The sequence below is a fragment of the Fukomys damarensis genome, unplaced genomic scaffold (genome assembly GCF_012274545.1).
Source record: "Fukomys damarensis isolate Sample0158 unplaced genomic scaffold, DMR_v1.0_HiC HiC_scaffold_12, whole genome shotgun sequence".
Taxonomy (NCBI): domain Eukaryota; kingdom Metazoa; phylum Chordata; class Mammalia; order Rodentia; family Bathyergidae; genus Fukomys; species Fukomys damarensis.
The window spans coordinates 5,237,455-5,258,084 of NW_022900924.1; the positions used below are offsets into that span (position 1 = coordinate 5,237,455).

Genomic DNA, 20,630 nt, shown 5'->3' on the forward strand with positions numbered 1-20,630 from the left:
GGAGCTTAGAGATGATCAGATCCTGGGGGCTTCTACGTGGTGGGCCCCTTTTTAATGGCAGAGCCTAACTTGTAGCAGAGCTCCAGGGCACAGTGCTGAGCTTGAATCAAGGTCTGGGAGCAAGTTCTGGTTCTGCTGGCTCCTCTCCCCAAGGTCTTTGAGAGGCCTCTTGGATTCCACAGAACACAGTATGAAAACCTCTAACCCACTTTTGTCTCAGAAAACTGAAGCCCAGGTTCAGAGAGGTGCAGGCAAGGGCTTTGCTTAGGCCATAGAGGAAGCATTCATTGATGAGCTGGAGGCAGAGCCCCGCCCCAAGCGCCTCATCCCCAAGGATTCCTTCTATCCCACTCTAGCCAAATTGCATTTATAGTTATAGAAATGTGTGCAGTTACTTTTACATGGCAAAAAACAAGAGCAAAACTTTGGCTGGGGATTGAGCTCAGTGGTGCCGCGCCTGTCTTACAAGTGCACGGTCCTGAGTTCAATCCCCAGTACTGAAGGAAGGAAAGAAAAAAAAGCAAAACCTACCATAGGCAAAATGCCTGTGCTTTGTTTTGAGAGGCAATGATTGATGTTTGATCTCTGACGGTAGAATTCTCATCTAGGTTATGGGATCCTCTTGGTCAGATGTGAGGGTGGGTTTGTTCCTGTGCAGCACTGTGAACAGTGGGGATTGCTTTAGCCAGGATTAGTGAGTGCCTGCTTGTATTATGCTCCTGGTTAAATCTCAAAGCAAAGAAACTGAGGGAGATTGGAGTGGCCCTGAGCTTTTCCCCCTCTGATTTCAGGCAGTGTTTCCTTTGCCTCTACTTACTTCTGTAAACACGACTGACTCTTTATAATCACTTGTGTTCTTTACATAGATTTACTGCTTTAGAGCCCTGAAAGACAATGTGACCCAAGTCCATCTCCAGCAAATAAGAAGGAATCTTGCACACCGGCAGCACGACATGATGGTGAGGGCTATTTTCTATTTCACAGGACCCTTTCTAATGGTCATTCTGTGTTTGTAACCTTTGAGCTCAGAAATTTGTCCAGATTTTAGACTCCAAAATTTTAGTGCTCATTTTCCTTTGGTAATCTGTACCTGCTAACAGAAAATTTGTTTTCGCCTCATTTCACCCCCCTTTTTTGATACCAGGGATTGAACTTGGGTCCTTGCGCTTGTGAGGCAGAACCTCCGAGCTAAGTCCCCGGCCCTAATCCCATTTTTAATCTATTTGCTAAGAAAATTAATAGTTGACGCAGAGACTAAGGTCATGGATTTTAACTGTGAGATAGGGGATTTGGTAATATGCATACATTCGGTCCTGCAATATAGGAGGCTGTGTTTGTTTTCATTGTAACTATTTGCTTCAGTAGTTATATATATACCTGAAGTCAAAAATAGTAGTTATATACCTGAAGTCAAAAAGCTGCTCTTGCTGGGCATGGTGGCATATGCCTGGGGAGGCTGAGGCAGGAGGATCACCACAAGTTCAAAGCCAGCCTGGACTACATAGTGAGTTCAGGGCCAGCCTGAACTACAAAGGGAGACCCTGTCTCAAAAAAACTGCTCTCTGTAAATTTTGTTTCTAAGGATAGGGGGATGGAATTTGTTGTTGTCTTATGCAAATGTTCAAACATACGGGAACACAGAATATATACTCATGACCTAGATTCAACATTTATTAATATTTACTGTATCTGCTTTAGTTTTTTCCATGAATAATTTCCAAGAAAAATTATAAAGCATTATAAAAATTATAAAAATTATAAGCGTCATGATGCTTTGCACCTAAACATTTCAGCAGGCATCACCCCCACAATAAGGCTAGTTTCTTACATAACCACAATATCCTTATTAACCCAGCAGAATAAACAGCAATTTTAAAATATTATCCAATATCCAATCCATATTCAAATTCTCACAGTTGTCCCCAAAATGGTTTTTATATTTTTTTGATTTTAATAAAAATCAGGATTTAATTAAAGAATATTCCTTATATTTAGTTATTATGCCTCTTTTTTGTGTGTGTGGTTTTTTTTGTTTTTGTTTTTGTTTTTACCAGCGATTGAATTTGGGACTTTGCATTTGTGAAGCTGGTGGCAGAATCACTGAACTAAATTCCTGGTCCGTTATTCCTCTTAAAGTTCTTAATTTAGAGCTGTTTACTCCCCAACCCCAGTGTACTTTTTTTTTGCACATCTATTTTTTATATTTTTTAATTGTAGCAGAATACGCACACCATAAAATCTATCACCATAACCATTGTGAAACATACAGTTCAGTGGTTTTAATACATTCACGTTGTGTACCATAACTGTTATCCCATCTTTAGAACTCTCTGTCTTGCAAAACTGCCACTATACCTATTAAACATGAACTCCTCATGGCTTCCTCCCAGCCCCTGGCTGCCACTGTTCTGTCTCTGTGAAGTTCACCACTCCAGAGCCCTCATATGTGGAACTGTTTGTCCTTTTGTGACCCGTTTATTTTAGTTAGCATAATGTACACTATTCTTAAAAATGGTACTGGGTTTCTGAAATGGATGGACCCATTATTTTGTACAATGTTCCTTCTTCATTTGTTTCTTTTTTATGTCATTTAATTTTCCTTCTGTGTAGCAGTTTCTGTAAGGTAGGAGTTATATCTAAAGACTAGATTCAATTAAACATTTTTGATGAGACTACTTCATAAGGTGGCAGTATGTGGTAAGAATAGTTTTCACTTCTAAAATGACTTTTTTGGGGGGTGGTTTTTTTTTTGTCTTTTTAGAGACAGGGACTTGCTGTGTAGTTCAGGCTGGCCTCAAACTCGTGTAGCTCAGGCTCTCCCAAGTGCTGGGATTACAGGCATGCACCGTCATGCCCAGCTCTAAAATGACTTTTGAAAATGGCGTTTTCTTCAGTGAGACTCAGATTAGGAATAGTTTATTAATCCAAATTTCCATACATTGCTAGAACCCTCTCTTTGCATTTTACGATGGCCCAAATAGGTGCAGAGCTCAGTCATAATTATTTTGCAAGCCCAGGTATGCCAGCTGTTCCAGACAGAGTTAGCATCTCCTTTGGGGGAGTTCACTGACTCTTAGAATAAGGATTCACTAACAGGTTAAGAGCAGTCATTCTGTTCCACCTTAGTAAGTCTCCATTTTATTTCTGTTTTGTTTCAGTTGCTGCATAGATTCTGGAACTGCTGGCAGTCTCGGATTGAGCAGAGGGAAGAAAAAGAGCAGCTCCCTTCATTGAATACAGCCTGGGATCACTACAGGTAGTTCTCCAGCCTTAGCCTCAGCTTCCTAGGATGCTGCGTGATTCTTAACACTTTGCCAGCACCATCACTCAGCATGGCACAAGTTAGTGCTGTAGATTCAGAAAGGCCTTTAAGGGGCCAGGGATTTAGCTCAGTGGTTCCTCAGCTTGCTTCGCAAGCACAAGGTCCCGAGCTTGATCCCTGGTACCACCCCCAAAGAGAAGAAGAAGAAGAAGGGAGAGACCTTACTGTAAACCTGTGGTCCTTCGATTACCTTTTGCTTTTGGCTGATCAGATGGGAGGTAGAATGAGAATTTTTTACGGGGCCGTATCATTGTTCGTCAGGCATTGTGATTTTCACATCTTAGAATTTATGCTTTACTAGTGTGAAAGGGTCAGGCCAGATGGATATTGGTGCCTCAGGCTGGAAGGGCACAGGGAGTGTTCTCAGTGTTTTAGAGCCCAACATTAGGTTAAATAAAAGTACTACATGTCTTTGGGAAAAATTCGCAGTGTTAGGAAGAAGGATAAAATGAAAATGAGAGTTGCCTGCCCTTCTCCTTACAGTTCCTTAGTCTGTCTCTTTCAGTTTAACCACTGTTAACTTTCTTGTTGCAAAAAAATACTCAGTGTGTTCAGAATCCTTTACCTCCCACCCTTTTCTTTCCCTTCTCATTAATTTGCATAGTTACAAGTCCAATCTTGGAGCATTTTAAACAATTTTTTAATCAGTTATTTATTTTTGTTACAGGAGATCAAACCCAGGGCCACCACATACTAAACAGGTGCTCAACCTCTGAATGCCCCAGCCCTTGGAGCATCAAAAAATGAGTAAGAGGGGCCACACATTTAGCTCAGTGGTTCTGCTGCCTGCTTCGCAAGTGTAAGGTCCTGAGTTTCATCCCCAGAACAAAAAAAAAAGCAAAAATCCTAATATTTAACTCAATTCAGAGATTGTCACAGTATAGCATTATAATAAATCTTGGTTTAGAAAACTCAGTGCGACTTTCATTTTCAGTATCACTACATTAAAAGGAGGGTGTCACAGGTGCAGATAGTTCCACAAAACCAGCAAGTTCAGCATCTCTGGAGTATTTGGAGTATTCCATATCTTTTTTGTTGTTGTTGTTGTTGTTGTTGTTGTTACTGGGGATCAAACTCGGGTCCTTGCACTTAGAAGGCAGGCGGCAGAACCACTGAGCTAAATCCCCGGCCCCCCATACATATTTTCTAAGTTCCAAAAATACTGTGCCTTGTGGTCTAGTTAGATTTATAAGAAAGTTAGCAAGGGCTGGAAATGTGGCTCAGTGGTAAAGCACTTACTTAGCATGTGCAAGTTGCTGGGTTAAATCCCTAGCATTGCAAAGAAAGAAAAAGAGAAAAATGTCCAAATGTCAGGAGCTGACAGGTTTCATGTTAGGGTTCAGGTTCTTATTTCCCTATCTCCTAGAATGAAATGGCCCATGGGGTGACTTTAACTCACAAGAAGTAACTGTACCCAGATTTACCTGCCTTAAAAACAAAACAGAAATTTAAAAATCTGAAACGTGCAGGTAGAGATGGGCAGTACTCCGATGCTCTGTGTTTTATTTCAGGATAACATTGCTACACAAGTGTATGAAGTTGTGGTTACATTATACTCAGAAGAGAAGATACAAGCAGGTATGGAGAACTTTAAAGCAGATAGCTCTTCTGCCTGACATTCTTGAATTGGCTTGGGAGGGGCCTGTGCCAAGAGATCCTGCTCTTCTAGTTTGGAAGAAAAGAATGCTGTGAAAAGCTCAAATGTGTTTCAGCCCCTGCTTGTGTTGTCTACTGCACAGTTCTTGTTCCTTCATCTTGCTGGAAAAATGAGAGAAAGCAATGAGTTCTTACCAGCCATTCATTCTCTCTCATACACACACACACACACACACACACGCACACGCACACGCACACGCACACGCACACGCATGCACACACAGATATGACTATGTATATATATCTCCCAGTGCTAGGAATGCAACCCAGGGGCACTCTTACCACTGAGCTTTATCTCTAGCCTGCTCATTCATTCATTTATTTTTATTTATTTATTTTTTTTGTACCAGGGATTGAACTCAGGACCTTGTGCTTGTGCGGCAGGCAACAGAACTACTGAGCTAAATCCCTGGCCCCCGATTCATTCATTTTGAGGCAGGATCTCAGTACGTAGTTCAGGCTAGCCTCAAACTTACTGTGTAGCCCAGGGTGGCCTCAAACTTGCAGTCCTCGCTGCTCCTGGGATTATAGGTGTGCACCCCTAATCCGGATAGCCACTCACTCTGGAGTTGCATTAATTTATTACGTGAGTTAGCGAGCCTGTCATCTCGTGGGACCTTCTAGAGTTACAGGGAGAAATATACAAAGAGGCATAAATACTGTATCCTAGGACTAAACTGTGTCAGACACAGGTGCCGCACTGGGTGGAGGAGGGTGGGGATCAGGATGACAAATCAGTAAGAGATTGAGAAAGCTAAATTGAGTTCTGTTTAAGAAGTATTGTACTTTTTGCACAACTATTCTTCAGACTGCTAAGCACGAGGACACAACTGTGATACACAGAAGGCAGAATTCCTGCTCTTGCAGGCTGATAAGTAGCATAAGGATGGCGGATACTCGTGGCCTTGCAGGCTGGATTTAAAGGTTGGAGGGAGCTGTTTGGAATGTTGAGCCCAAGTAGGATTTCCAGGCCACCTTCACACCAGTGGAGGTGTTTGTGCGGTTGATGATGTCTGCACGAAAAGTGCCCCTCTGGCCACCCATGGCAGTGAATCAGAGGAAAACGCAAACCAGACTCCTCCCACCGTTTTTGTACCGTCCTACCCAGTTTCATCTCCATCTGCTGCTGGACTCAACGCATGAATCTAAAGATTTTGGCTGGCTCCCAATAGTTTTTAGATAGAATGCATTGGGGTTTTTTATTATTATTTATTTTTTATTTTTTTAGTACCGGGGATTGAACTCGGGTCCTTGCGCTTGCAAGGCAGGCAGTGGAATCACTGAGCTAAATCCCCAGCCCAGGAATGCATTATTTTGTTGTTGATTTTTGAGGCAGGGTCTCCCTTTGTAGTTCAGGCCGGCCCTGAACTCACTGTGTATCCCAGGCTGACCTCAAACTGGCATCAGCCTCCCATGTGCTAGGATTACAGGTGTGCGCCACTGTGCCCGGCTGGAGAATGAAGATTTTTAGCAAAGATCCTCTAGGATCTGGTCACTATTTCTCTACCCTTCCTTCTATGACTGCCCCGGCAGTTAGGGTGCTGGCTGTTCCTGAATGTTGCGTTCACAGTCCCTCTTCTCTCACTGGACCCGAGGTTCTCTGTCTCACTACCCTTGAAGCTCAGATGCACCTTCAGCCTCTGCCTATTCTCCCCTGTGTAGGTCATCAGAGCACTCACCACACGGGTGTCTGCTGGCCTCTTCCGCCAGCCTGGAACTCCTTGTGAGGACAGCCTGTTCCTCCTTAGCCCAGCATAGCACTTGGCATAGAACACGCGCTGACTGATACGTGGATGAATGAACAAGTTCGCTGCCGCTGCTCATGTCAGAGTTTTGTGTATTTTTTTCTGAAGGATCACCTTTGTTGTGGGAGTTTAGATGGCTTGGCGTTGGCTTGTTTTGTGTCACTTTGGCCTTCCACGCTTAGAAAATGTTTAGAGTCACTGCATTCTTTGATCTCCTTTTCAATTATATGGCTGTTTCTGAAAGGACATTGTTATTTGTTCTGTTGAATTAATTTAATGCTAGTTCGGTAGAGTGTTAGGAAGCCTTTTATTTAGCAAAAGACTGAGTGCCAGGGTGGAAAATCTGTGTTTATTCTGGTAGAAGGCAGAAGACCTCCTTTCTTTCCTCCTGGGAAAGAGAGCTCTCCTTGACCCTGGGACTTACAGAATTGGGAAAGTCACGGGTCCGGTGTTCGCTCACACACTGCTGCAGCTTGTTCTGCCTTTGAAGGTAAAGTAAGTTTAAAGAATAACAAGTGCTTGGCCGCTTACTTTTTAAAAAACCTTTAACAATCCGAATCTCACCACTTGGTGTAAATATCCCTTTAGCACCTCCGTTCTTTCTGGTTTAGGAAAAGATAAAAATAATTTATTCTGGGTTTTTTCTTATTAAAAAGTAATAGGTACATGTACTAATTTCGCACAAGGAATGTAAACATTATGTAGTACACACATGTAGTAATAAACTAAAAAAAAATCATAGATGCGGCCAGGGATTTAGCTCAGTGGTGCCACTGTCTGCCTCACAAGCACAAGGACCTGAGTTCAATCCCTGGTACCAAAATAAATAAGTAAGTAAATAAAAATAATAATTATGGATGCAGAATGGCAAAATGTTGGCTAACATTTGAAGTTGGAGAATAGGTTTACAGGTATTGACAAGACTGTTGCTTCTACTTTTGTTTACATTCACAAATGCCCATAATAGGGCTGGGTTTAGCTCAGTGGCACCGTGCCTGCCTTGCAAGTGCAAGGTCCTGAGTTCAAGCCCCACTACAAAAAAAATTTTTTTCTTGGACCATAATAAAAAAGCAAGATTCAGACATAGAAAGGCATAAAAAGAAGAGGAAAACATACTTACAAACTTGCCTTTTAAGAAGACATTTGGTCATTAAGCCCGTATCTTCCTCTGATTGTGTTGAAGTGCTTGTACCCATATATTCATATACGTGCACATGCACACTATTTCAGTTATCTGTCGCTGTGTTAAAAATCATCCCAAACTCTGGCATAAACCAACCACCGTAGTATTCTGTTTAAGGATTCTGTTGTTCAGAAATTAAGGCAAGACATAATGGGAAGCTGGACATAGTGACACACACCTGTAATCCCAGCTACTTGGGAAGCTAAGGCTGGAAGATTGCAGTTCGAGGCCAGCCTGGGCAATTAGCAAGGCCCTGTCTCGAAAAGGGCTGCAGCCGCAAAGAGGTAGAGCCCTTGGCCTAGCGTGTGTGAGGACCTGGGTTTAATCTGTAGTTCCGGGCTATGGGAAGCCAGGTGTGGTGGGACACACCTGTAATCCGGCTACTCAAGAGGCTAAGTGAGGAAGATGGGAAGTTTGAGGCCTACCTGGACTACATAGTGAGCACTAGACTCAGAAATAAAGAGGTCTGGGGATGTAGCTCATGGCTTCTGGTTCCGTCTTCTGTACTGAGAAAATAAAACTGCAAATTCATTGATCCTCTTTTATTGGGAAGTGGATCTGGGTGGGACTACAACTGCTTTGGCCAAGAAACCATGGTCAGAGTGATACCAGATGCCTGCCAAGGCCACATGAAGGGCCATATACCTGTTTTGTCTACTGGAGCAATTGCTTCTAAACCCCTGATGTCTGGCTACCCCAAGGCCACTGTGCTGTGAGATAGCCCACATCTCCTGGTAACACCCAATATAAACTCTCTGTTAGCACTCTGAGTTCGGTCCAGTCTCTGAGTCATTCCGAGCCAGGAACCACACATACATGGAAATGCTTCTGCACAATTAGGAGCCCTTGACATTAGAATCTTCCCAGCCAAGGCCCCAATAATCCTGGAGTAGACACTAACCATCCCTACTATGTCTTTTTTCTTCGTGCATCTTTTTGTGGGGGACAAGGGATTAAGCCTTTGCACTGAGCAACATCCTCAGGCCCTTTTTTTCGGTGTTTTTGAGATGAGGTCTTGCTGTGTACTTCAGGCTGGCCTCGTACTTGTTGCGATCCTCCTGCCTCAGCCTCCCAAGTGCTGGAATTACAGACATACGCCATTGTCCCTGGCCTACAACCATGTGTAAAGGCTCCTTCTCATGTGTATATGATTTCCTTCCTAGTGTTTTAGATGATGGAGGTGTATCTGTTTGTCATTTTACTGATAAATTAATAAAATAACCTTTCATAATTGCATAAAAAGTTGAAGAATCTATATGGCAAATAGATGCTACAAACACATGACAAATGACTAATAAAGTTAAGGTTCAAAAACTCATACAGGTCATTGAATTAAATACTGACAGGCAGATAAAATAGCCAGGGGGCATGAACACCTCAAGCAATGAGGAAAAAATTTAGGTGTACGTGTGTGTGTTTATGTAAATATATGTGAAGAGTTGGTCAGGTCACATGTAATTAAGGTCACGGGTAAGGAAGGGAATATTTTTTGTCTCTTTCATTTCTACCTAGTATACTGACAAAAATCAAACATCACAATTTTTATCTTTTTATCAGTTTCATTGTTCAGCGCGGGTGACCCTGAAAGGTGATTTGGTGAGAAATAAAAATGAAGCACAAAAGCCGTTCATTATTTCACTTTAGCTCCTGCGGGTCAGAGCAGATGGTCACTTCCGGCAGAGAGCCCTGCCTGCTGCTTTCCACACATGGAGTAGGCTCTGGCGATGGCACCAGCGGGACAGCGCCCTCGACGCCAGAGCGGTGTGTTTTCACAGGTAGGCCGTGCCCTTCCCGTCTGCTGTGCGGGAGCCCTGTGCGGCGGGTTTCAATCTCCTGCTTCGTGCTGTGGTGCAAGGTGAGAAGAAAGACGCACAGAGTTAGAGACAGATACAGGGAGCCGGGACGTCCAGGCCTTGTGCTGTCAGAGGCAAGAGCAAGCAAACGCCTTGAACTCCTAGAGCTGTCGACGTGTGCTGGGGACATCGTAGTTAGATAGGGCGAGGGGGCCACATGAGGGAACGTGTAGTTGCTGTGGACGCGTTGCTAGCGCAGGCCAGGCTTGTAAAGGAAGACACAAAGCATTTTGGAATTAGGAATGGAACAGACAAAATACAGGTTGTGGTTAGTAATTAACCTCGTCTTTTTGGTAAAGAAGGTTTTAACTATGGGAACAGAACTAGGGTGCGAGTCGCTCTGACCTCGGCACGTAGGCATTGGTCAGACTCACTTCTATAAGTGGCCAGGTATGGGGCTAACTCTTTACAGTCTGCTCTGTTTGCAGGCTGCTTTGGGCAGAATCAGTGGGGTGGTCCCATGTACTGTTGGTTTCCTCTAACAGGAAGAAACAATTGTTTCCTGTGGGAAACTTTCTTTCATCTTTATTGCAAATGCTTTTCAAATAGCCTGTGTTTTAAGCCCCATCCTCATTTCATGAGGCTGAAAACTCCATTACAGACATCCACTAGCTTTCTAGATCCGCATAGTAGGACCTGGCCTGCCCTTGGCAGGAATTCTCTTTTTTTTTTTTTTTTGAGACACGGTCTCACTACATAGTTGAGACTGACTGAAACTCACTATGTAGCCCAGGCTAGTCTTGAACTCACAGCGATCCTCCTGCCTCAGCCTCCTGAGTGCTGGGATATCAGGCATGCACCACCACACACAATGTAGCCCAGTAGTCTTGAACTCACAGCGATCCTCCTGCCTCAGCCTCCTGAGTGCTGGGATATCAGGCATGCACCACCACACCCAGCTTGGCAGGAATTCTTGAGTGTGGTTTCCCTGAAATGTTTAGTTGCTGTTGTAAGACAGCCATTTTGTACTCTTAAAATTATAGTCATCTGAGCCGGGGATTCAGCTCAGTGGTTCTGCCACCTGTCTCGTAAGCGCAAGGACCCAAGTTTGATCCCTGGTACCAAAAACAAAGAAAAAGAAAAAAATATATAATCATCAACAAAATTAGAAAAATCTAGGAACTGCCCTACATCTTTTTAGCCCTCATAGGACTAGTGGGTCCTTACTGTATGTTGGCAGAACATAATGAAGAAATCGTTGATTACTAATTGTATCAGCCACTGTGGGTTGGCATTATATGATGAAAGAAATATATAACCTCATTCTGCCTGTGACATAATTATCTTCATTAATAATTTCCTCCTCATAGCCCTGAGAGAACAGATTGAGGGTGATAAATGTCCTATCTGTGGTAATACAGTCAGTAAGTGGTAGAGCCAGGATATAAATTCTTATCTCCCATTCCAAAGTCCAGGCGCTTTCTAGCTGATCAAGAGAAAGATCTCTTCAATGACTTTTTTTTGGTACCAGGGATCAAACTCTGGACCTTGAGCTTGAGAGGCAGGCAGCAGAACCACTGAGCTAAATCCCTAGCCCACTTCAATGACTTTTTAGGAGCGTAAGCTCTGTGTGTGTGTGGTATAAGGGATTGAACTCAGGACCTTGTGCTTGTGAGGTAGGCGCGGTGCCACTGAGCTAAATCCCTAGACTGCGTTTAAGCACTTGTGAGAAGACAAGGCCTCGTACAATTAAAAACCAAGACTAGGGCCAGGGATTTAGCTCAGTGGCACCACGCCTGCCTGGCAAGCACAAGGTCCTCAGTTCAATCCCCAATACCAAAAAAAAAAATCTCTGAATCCCCAGTTATGTCAGGTACCAATTCTTCTAGAGCTCAGAGCTAGTTCTGAGGGTGGCTGGAAAACGTAAGAGTGCAGTATGTGGGGGCCGATGGGGTGAGGATGGAGGGCCCAGTGGGTGTTGGGCTGACCCTAGGGACAGGTGATGTCCAGCTGTGTGGATGCGTGCGTGGATCTGGTAAGGTGACAGTTGGGAGAGCATCCTGGGTGCAGTGCACATCAATTTAAGTTGGAGACACTGGGGGGTGGGGTGTGCAATAGGAAAAATTGTGGTGATCTTGAATTTGGAAGACTCCGGTGCTGGTTTGAGAAGATCACCCAGAACTCTAGAGTGCCTGAATATAAGTCCAAGGAGGTGATTTTAAGAGGTAGTTTCAGGGAATACAGGCTACCAGAGCATATCTTCTATCTCTGAGCTCTTCTGCAAAAGGGCAGCTTTCCCTTACGTGATTCCTACATTGTGGTCTGGTGTAAGGTCCGTTTGAGAAATGGTTTTCGTACTGAAAACATACACGTTCCTTTGTTTCTGTTGCACACAAGTAGTCAGTGCTTGCTTCTGTTGCTACGTGTATTTTGCATGCTGTGGGAACAAAAATTTTAAGTGTCTTGAAAGTTGCCGGAACGAAACCTCTACAAGGCTTTTTGCTGGGGAGCAGGCTTGCTTGGGTATTTTGGAGCTCTCACTGGAGACAAGAGGCTGGCAACTGAATAGAGACAGGAGGTAGCCAGGAGTCTTGAAGGATGGGGAAAAGGTTTTTGGTTTTTTGGTACCGGGGATCGAACTCGGGTCCTTGTGTTTGTGAGGCAGGTGGTGGAACCACTGAGCCAAATCCCCAGCCCGATTTTGTTATGTTTTGGTGGTTTGAACTTTTTAGGAAATTTAGTCTTTCAGGTTTCCTCCTTCCTGGTTTGTGAGAGAGCAGAGTAATCGAGAGAGTAGTGGAGAAGCTCAACGGGCCTGAGTTCAGACCTTCGCTCTGCCACCTGGCAACTCTGTGGCCTTGGGCTGATCAGTGACTGTGCACTTCAGTCTCCTAGAATGTGCAGTGGGGATGGTTAGGTAATAGTCCCTGTGTCATCGGTTGTCATGAAAACCAGATGAGAGAATACGTGTCCAATACTAGCAGGGTGCCCCGCACAAAATATAACAGTTTCCCTAACCACTAGAATCAGTTTGATTTGTAACTTTTATGTTAAGTAAATTTTCGTAACTTTGGCTTGGGGTTTAATAAATTAAAATTGCAAATATCTATCTTCTGTAATATTAGGATATTTGCTTATACAGACAGAATTATTGTGGACTCTGATTATGAGTGAAAATGATAATTTGTGAAACTTATATATTGAGATATATTGAGAATGATGGGGAAGATGCTTGCGGGGTGGGAGATGGGAGAAAGTAAAATAACATTTTGTTTTTGTTTTTGTGGTAGCAGGGATCGAACTCGGGACCTTGCACTTGTGAGGCAGGTGGTGGCACCACTGAGCTAAATCCCTGGCCCCTACATTTATTTATTTTTAACCCCCCCCCAAAAAAAAATTGAGAATGAAGTGAAACTGACTTCTCTGTAAAAAAAAAAAACTGATATAAAACTTATATGCAGTGAAAGGCACAAATGTTAAGCAGTTTGATGTAGTTTCAGGAATTATGCACCTGGATAATCAGTACTCTAGTTAGCATATTTCTATTTCCATCACCATTGAATTGCCTTGGCAACTTTGTTAAATCAGAGCAGGGCAAGTGGCTCATGCCTATAATCCCAGCACTTGGGAGGCTGAGGCAGGAGGATTGCCATGAGTTCTAGGCCTGTCCGGGTTACATAGTGGGTTCAAGGGCAGCCTGGAATACATAGTGAGACCCTGTCTTTAAATATATATACATCTATCTATCTATCTATCTGTCTGTCTATCATGGGCCAGGGATTTAGCTCAGTGGTGCCAACACCTGTCTGGCAAGCACAAGGCCCTGAGTTCAATCCCTGGTACCAGAAATCCCCAGCTGGCCCCATAGTTTGTATCTATAAACTTTCTCCTCTTTTCTAATTGTTTGGGTAGCCTATTATTACCATGCTGTCTTGATATCTGTATCTTATTAGCAAGTTTAAAAATTACATAGCCTTTCAACTTTATTATCTGTCAGGATTTTGTCTAGTCTAAGTCTGTGCATTTCCATATAAATTATAGAATCAATTTGCCAGTTTGTTTGGGATTCTATTGGATATAGTGTTTCTCTTTAAAGTTCATTTTCCAATTATCTGCTCCTAGTCGCTAGAATATAATTGGTACCTTGTATTTCCTTGACTTTTTAAAATTCACTTATTAGTTTAGCGGTTTTTTTAAAATTTCATAAACTGTAGTTCAGGCTGGTCTTGAATTCACTAGGTAGCCCAATCTGGCTTCAAACTCATGACGATCCTCCTGCCTCAGCCTCCTGAGTTCTGGGATGACAGGTGTGCGCCACCGTAGCTGGCAGAAGTAGTAGTCTTTTATATTTAGCCATATATTTTCCCTTTCCAATGTTCTTCATTTCTCACTGTAGATTTTAGTTCTTTCTTTTCCTTTCATCCTTTGGCATATTTATAGTGCAGGTGAACTGGAGATGAAGTCAGCTTTTGTTTTTGATCTCTCCAGCCTCTGGCGTCTCTTAGTCCTGCAGGAGCTGCCCTCTGCTAGGTCTCAGAGGATCTGTAGGTTCAGCCCTCATCTGAGGACCAGTGACAACCTCAGTAAAATTCTATTTAGCGCCCTCTTCTCCAATTCCCTGCCGCCAGCCTTCAGCAATGTTGAGTTCCAGTCTCTCCCTTTTCTTCTCAGTCGTTGTGTTGTACTTGGTTTCCTTCTCCTTTACCCTCCAGGATATACTCCCAGGCACCAACTCTGGGCAGCCTAAGGGTTTGCATATTTCTTGAAAACATCATTGTGTACTTGCTGTTGTCTGGTGTATGGAAATTGTTGCTTTTAAAAATTAATTAGTAGCCTGGGGTGCAGTGGCCCGCGCACGGGAGGCTGAGGCAGGAGGATCGCTGTGAGTTCGAGACCAGCCTGAGCTACATAGTGAGTTCCAGGTCAGTCTCACTACATAGTGAGACCCTGTCTCAAAAAATAAAAAATTAATTAGTTAGTTTGTTTATTTATTTATTTAGACAGGGCCTTGCTATATAGTCCTGAGTAGCCTTGAATTTACTGTGTATCCCAGGCTTTCTTCAAACTAAAAGAGATCCTCTTGCCTCAGCCTCCGGAATGCTGGAATTACAGGCATGCACCACCACATCTAGCAGTTTCTTTAGTTTTGCAGTATATGTCTGGAGGGCAGGTCTAAGACTGCATCGTTGTTAACGGAAGGAACTGGCGAGTGACACAGAGGCAGCAGAAGGGGAGTAAAACGTTTACTCCATCGATGGGGATCCATGACACCTAATGGCGGTGCCCCTGATCATCCAGTGCTGGGCTACAACTCCCCTTTTATAGGGTTTTACAGCCTCGTCTCATTCAGGTGGTTACACTGCAGTTCCACAGTTCACACTGCTGATACTCAAAACAGGTGGCAGGCAGTTGAACTTCAACCCGGATGTAGCCCTTCTCGGTAGGGGAGGTTACCCTTAAGATTTATTGAGTTATCTTTTCTAGCCCAGGGGAAGGGGGTGTGTTTTTGGTCAGCAAAGCTAACAATGGTTCTTTTTATTTACAAAATTTTTGAGGGAGCCTAGATGCCTCCTGTGCCGGTTAATTCTGAACTAAACAGAGAGAGCAAAGGGCGGAAGTTATCTTACATCGGGACATTTTGCAGGGTTTTTGCTGTTAAAGTGTTCTCTGTCAGCATGACGGGGCGAAACCCTTTTGAGTGACCTGTGCGGGGCAGCCTTTTCCCCTGGGTCCTTGGCGTTGGTCTTCATAGCTTTGCCTATGTGTAGGCCTCAGTGCCCGCGGTCACTTATCCTGGCTCTGCTCTTGCAAGGTCAGCCGTGGTTAACGGTGAGCACCCAGGCCTAGGCAGAGGTGATGGTGCGGTTCCCACTGCTGCCTGGGTGATCGGTTCACCTGCAGTACTGGTTTCAGAGAATGTCTTCCTGGGACCTGCCCCAGGCCTGTTCATCCAGCCTTGGGGGTCTGGCCCTTTTGTGGGCCAGGGGCTGTTTGGCTCACGTGAGAGACTGTGTGTAATCATTGGTCAGCATTAGTAATTCAGTGTAGAGTTTGTAAAGAACTAGAATCTGGGAATCTCAATCTTTCTCATTCTGTGCAGAAGCTGCTCATTCTGAAAGTAACTGGAGAATTGCTGGAGGTTTTCTTTTTTCTTTTGGCTATTGCTATATTCCTTTCCTTCCTTTGTCTTTAGGGTGTATGAAGGAAAACCCATTTGGAACTGGCAGTTCTCTTGGATTTTTGGTTTTTTTTTATGTTAAGTGCTTTACTCCTACTCATTTTTCCTTCCATGTTTGTTTTTAGGGAGATGATGGAGAAGCAGGTGTTTGCTGTCTGGCGGCAGAAGATGTTTCAGCATCGAGAAAACCGCTTAGCAGAGAGGATTGTAAGTGGCTGTCTCTGAGGAGGCACCTGGAGGGGTAGGACCTGTTTAAGGTCCCTGTCCTCACTGTGTCCCCTCGGAAAGTTGCAGGGAAGCCAGGCCCACGCTGCTGGGCTGGGCTTCCTGAGCCAGGAGCGGGGTCTGCACATCTGGGTTCGGTGCTGTTGGAGTTAACGCACCCTTTCCTTCCCCTTAATCATTATTCCCCCTGACTTCTGTGCCCTGCTCCTGCTTGACCTGTTGTGTGCTCTCCCTCCTTTCCTGCCTCAGGCCGTGCTCCAGGCAGAGCAGCAGCTTCTGCGGGGGTCCTGGTCCTCCTGGCGCCAGCGGGCAGCAGCGCGTCACCAAGAGCGCGAGTGGGAGGCGGTGGCCCGCGCCCAGCACCACCACAGGCAGCTCCGAGATGCTTTCTGTGTCTGGAGGGAGAGGGCCGAGGGGCTCAGAGCAGAGTGAGTGGACTGTTCTGCCTCAGCCTCCCCAGCTTTGAGCACAGCCACACTGTTGGCTCCGTGCCTGCCCAGAGGGTTGTGTTATGCTAGACTGGCTGTAAATTCCAGAAATTCAATCCAAAATGGTCCAGTAAAACCAAGGCCACAGTGACAGGATCCTGGCTCCGAGTGCCTTTGGATCTGGGAGGGCCTGTCCGCTGGCCGCATCTGTTCGCGGTTAGTGCTCATTTGAAATGACGATACCCAGGGAACGGGCCGATGGGCCCGGCTGAGGACAGCCAGCTGCCCCAGGACCGGTGACTGTGGCCCATGGGCAGGTCAGGCCACACCACGTGGCTATAGGGGGCAGGGCAAATGAGCCTTTGCAGAGATCCTCGTATTTCATGCCTTTCTGCGCCCACTGTGGTACCCTGAGAATCTCACTGGCTCCCATACTCTGGTCACGTTCAGCCCCCTTTCAGCATGCCTGCACGTGAGAAAGCATACGCTTCTGGAGCTCCCTGAATTTATGTGCAAACCTTTGTATGTGCTCCCCTCTGAGGAAGAGCCCAAATCCTGCTCTTCAGAAACGACCCGACCCCTCCCTCCAGAAAATATTCACTACTGTGAACCGGAGCCAGCAGGAGGCTGGTCTGGGCTGCAGTGCTAAGTTCCACTTGCCTCCCTGCAGGAGGATGAGCAGGCTGCAGGCCGCACGATTCCACTCAGCGCAGCTCCTGTGCTGGGCCTGGAGCCGGTGGAGGGAGGTAAGACTGGCACCACCCGAGTGTGGCTTTTGGACAGGTGGAGCTGTGGATCGGTGTGACTCAGAGCAGACAGATGGGCCCTGGGCAGAGACTTGGAAGCCACCTGCCCCTGAGCCGGGGGAGGAGGGCAGGCAGCAGATGAGACTGAGATGTGTCCTCACTCTTGTGAGATGATATTGGCTCAGGGCGCCGTGTTCTTTTAGGTGCCGGGCTGTTCTTATCTGAACTTTCTGAATCTAAAATTCCTCACGTGACCTTTACAGGAACCCTACTAAATGTGTAAAATTTTAAGCCGACACCGATCGGGCGTTTACTGTAAGTCAGGCAGTTGCCCTCATCTGATCCTCAGAAACTTCGGGAAGGGTGTGCTGCAGATGAGGCACGCCCGGAACTCGGGCCACCCTCAGCCCACAGTGGTGTGCTGTCCTCTGTCCACAGAGGCTGGCCCTACGGGAAGCCGAGCGGCAGAAGCTGATGCGGGCGGACCTGCACAGCCAGCGTTCCGTGCTGCAAAGAGCGCTGCAGAAGTGGCTGGTAGCACCTGTTTCCCCTCGACCTCCTGTGCTAGGGCGGGGGAGGCTTCTGGACAGTTTCCTTTTCCTTCCAGCACCTTCCCCAGAGTAATCTAACAAGCCTCAAATAGAACACATGGCCCAGACCACAGGTTTTATAGCTACGGGGTCCATCAGTCATTGCTGGGCTGTGAAAACAGTGAGCACTAGCTTGATAGGAAAAGTGGCTTCGTGTCCTGGGGTCCAGGGGCTTGACCTGTTAGGTAAGGGCCAAGGGGGCCCGACTTGGGGTCAGGGGCGGTCCGCTGGCTTTGCAGCAGCAGCGTCCGAGCTCCTCTCACCTTTGTGAGCGCTGTGGGTGTATGAGTCCGCCTCGCAGGCCCAGCTGGAACGAGTGGCCTCCGGTCCTCATCCTCCGCAGGCTTACCAGGGCAGGGTGTGGAGCGTCCTACAGGAAGTGACCGTCAGGGAGAGCCAGCACAACAGGCAGCTCATGCGGTAAGTCTCCCATGTCCTGTGGGCACAGGCTGAGGGGGAAGAACAGCTGCAGAGCCAGACATTGTGGGGAGTCCTGTCCGGGAGGCGGAGGGTGGGCCTGGTGCCTCGGCACTCCTAGGGTAGTTCTGGCTTTTTCACAGCAAGCACTGCATTTACCGGCTCACCTCAGTGTGCCTTGAACTCTTGCAGTGTGGAGGGCCGTGTTGGAAGGAGAACCCCGCATGGCCTCCCACTCGCCTGCTCCTCTGAGTGTTTCTCTCCCTACTTCCACTGGCACACTTCAGCCTCTTGAGACCCCTCCACATCTCCTCTCCTGCCTCGGGAGCCGGTAGCATCCCCTTTCCTGTCAGCTCCCAGGCAGCCCCTCCTAGCTGGCTCCTCAGTCACCTCCTAGCCTTCTAGGACCATTTGCCTCTCTCGGCCCTTGGAGGACACTTGTGGTACGTTTTCCACTCTTTCTAAGCCAAGCTGTGTTGCTCTTTCCAGGGGGGCTTCGCTCTGTTCCCTCTTCTTTTTTTAATTTTCTTTGGTATTTGTTTAGCATATGCTCTTCTGGATTACTGCAGAAGCGAACCTTGTGGGCTTTAAAAACTTCTGTCCTCCTCCTGGGGTTCCGTAAAGCATCATTTGATCCTTTGGACAGCTGGGATAAGGAAGAGGGCCTCCCCAGGCTTAACTCCGCAGAAGCGCGTGCTTGGGTCCCCAAATCTCTACCTCTTAGCACACAGTGAATCACCTGTGTTGGCGTTGCCTGGCTGTGGGTCTGCAGTACGTGAACTCAGGAGGATGAATCCTAAATAGTGGGCATGACTCTGGGTGTCGGGCCAGCGGATGCTCTGAGGCAGAGTCCTTGCTCGGGAGTGGGGCAAGAGTAAGGAGGGCTTCACAGAGCCGTTCACATCCCTCCACGTGGGTCCTGCCTCTCCTGGCCTGTACACCCATAGGTGGGCGTTACATCGCTGGAGGAAGAACGCCATGGCCCGTGCAGATGAGGCCAGAAAATCCTCTCAAGCAAGAGCCCACTACAGAAGGACCCTGTATTCCAAGGTGAGGTACAGGGAGATAAGGTGGTCATGCAGAGGGCTTGGAGACCATGTTCCAGCCGGGGTGTGGGGCAGAGGATGATGCCAGAGAGTAGCACTGAATAAGGAACCCAAAAATGAGTGACCCCTGTAGCATCCATCCCTGCATCTGTGTCTGAAGATATTTGTACTTCTACTGAGTTTTGAACCTGTATCCATTAAAATAAAAACATGCCAGGCATGGAGGTGCATACCTGTAATCCCAACTCTCGGGAGGCTGAGACAAGAAAAGTGTTTGGGTCAGCCTGGGCTACACAGTGAATTTAAGGCTGGCCTGAACTACATAGCAAGACCTTGTCTCAAAAAGCATGCTACGTAGCAGCTTAACTGGTTCCTATCGAAACCAGGGTCTTCCACACACATGGAACTTGCCAGCGGGGAAGTAAATTACTGAGTTTCTGTCTCCTCATCTGTCAGAAGAGAGGATGCTCGCAGTCTCACAGGTCCCAACGCCACAGAGCCTTGCTGGGAATAGATCCCGTCATCGATGGTGGGAAGCGCCCTCCGACCTCCACCTTGCTTCCTTGACTGGGACGGACGTGGGGAAATGCCCCGTGGTGTGGCTGCTTCGGTGCTCTGGGCAGGGAAGTTGACGGGACACGGCAGTGGGAGGCAGCCGTGTCACCGGGGGGAGTTCAGGCCCTTGGAGCCACAGGAAGTCCACACTCCCCAGATGTTTGAGGGGAAAGCCCTGAGCGGTACCGGTTCACCTGGCAGCTGTGAACATTCTGTGGGGAGGAGCAGCTCCATCTGCTCAAGGCCAGCCCGTATTGCCTGTGTTTTGAAAGGACAAGAAGCTGCTTGCTTCAGGGCTCGGAGTATTGAGGATTGAACTCAGGGATGCTCTACCACTAAGTTACATTCCCCGCCCTTTTAAAGTTTTTAGACATTTTTTTTCTTTTTTTCACCTTTTTTCCTTTCCCTCCTTTGCCCTTATTTCCTGTCCCCTCCCCTTCCCACTTCCCATTAGGGAAGGGTGAAGGGAGGGCCAGGGGTATGGGGAAAAAATAAGAACCCAGACTTAGCATCTGAAGGTACCAGATCCCAATGGTAAATTCACTGTATTGTTTGCTTTAAATGTAGCAATAAACTTAATGGGGGAAATTTTTTTTTTAGATAGGGCTTTGGGGAGTTGCACAAGCAGGACTCAAAACTTGCAGTCCTTTTGCTTCGGCGTCTGAGGAGGAGGCCTTTTCAATAGGAGTGGACTGGGAGGTGGGATTAGAAACAGCCTGACTTTTTTTTTTTTTTTTTTTTTTTGT

The 20,630-nt window shown here is 46.3% G+C and overlaps 1 protein-coding gene across 12 annotated transcripts in view; it reads left to right on the forward strand.

Moving 5' to 3' along the window:
• Sfi1 (SFI1 centrin binding protein) overlaps positions 1-20,630 on the forward strand; it is an 80,609-nt gene that overhangs the window by 50,340 nt on the left and 9,639 nt on the right. For all 12 annotated transcript variants that reach the window (XM_033762326.1, XM_033762323.1, XM_010603833.3 and 9 more), the window contains 10 exons: positions 867-959; positions 3,159-3,256; positions 4,834-4,900; positions 9,551-9,681; positions 16,003-16,084; positions 16,352-16,530; positions 17,201-17,276; positions 17,715-17,810; positions 18,210-18,286; positions 19,231-19,333. In XM_033762326.1, coding sequence (XP_033618217.1) covers positions 867-959; positions 3,159-3,256; positions 4,834-4,900; positions 9,551-9,681; positions 16,003-16,084; positions 16,352-16,530; positions 17,201-17,276; positions 17,715-17,810; positions 18,210-18,286; positions 19,231-19,333 — 1,002 coding nt within the window. The remainder of the gene's footprint in view (positions 1-866; positions 960-3,158; positions 3,257-4,833; positions 4,901-9,550; positions 9,682-16,002; positions 16,085-16,351; positions 16,531-17,200; positions 17,277-17,714; positions 17,811-18,209; positions 18,287-19,230; positions 19,334-20,630) is intronic.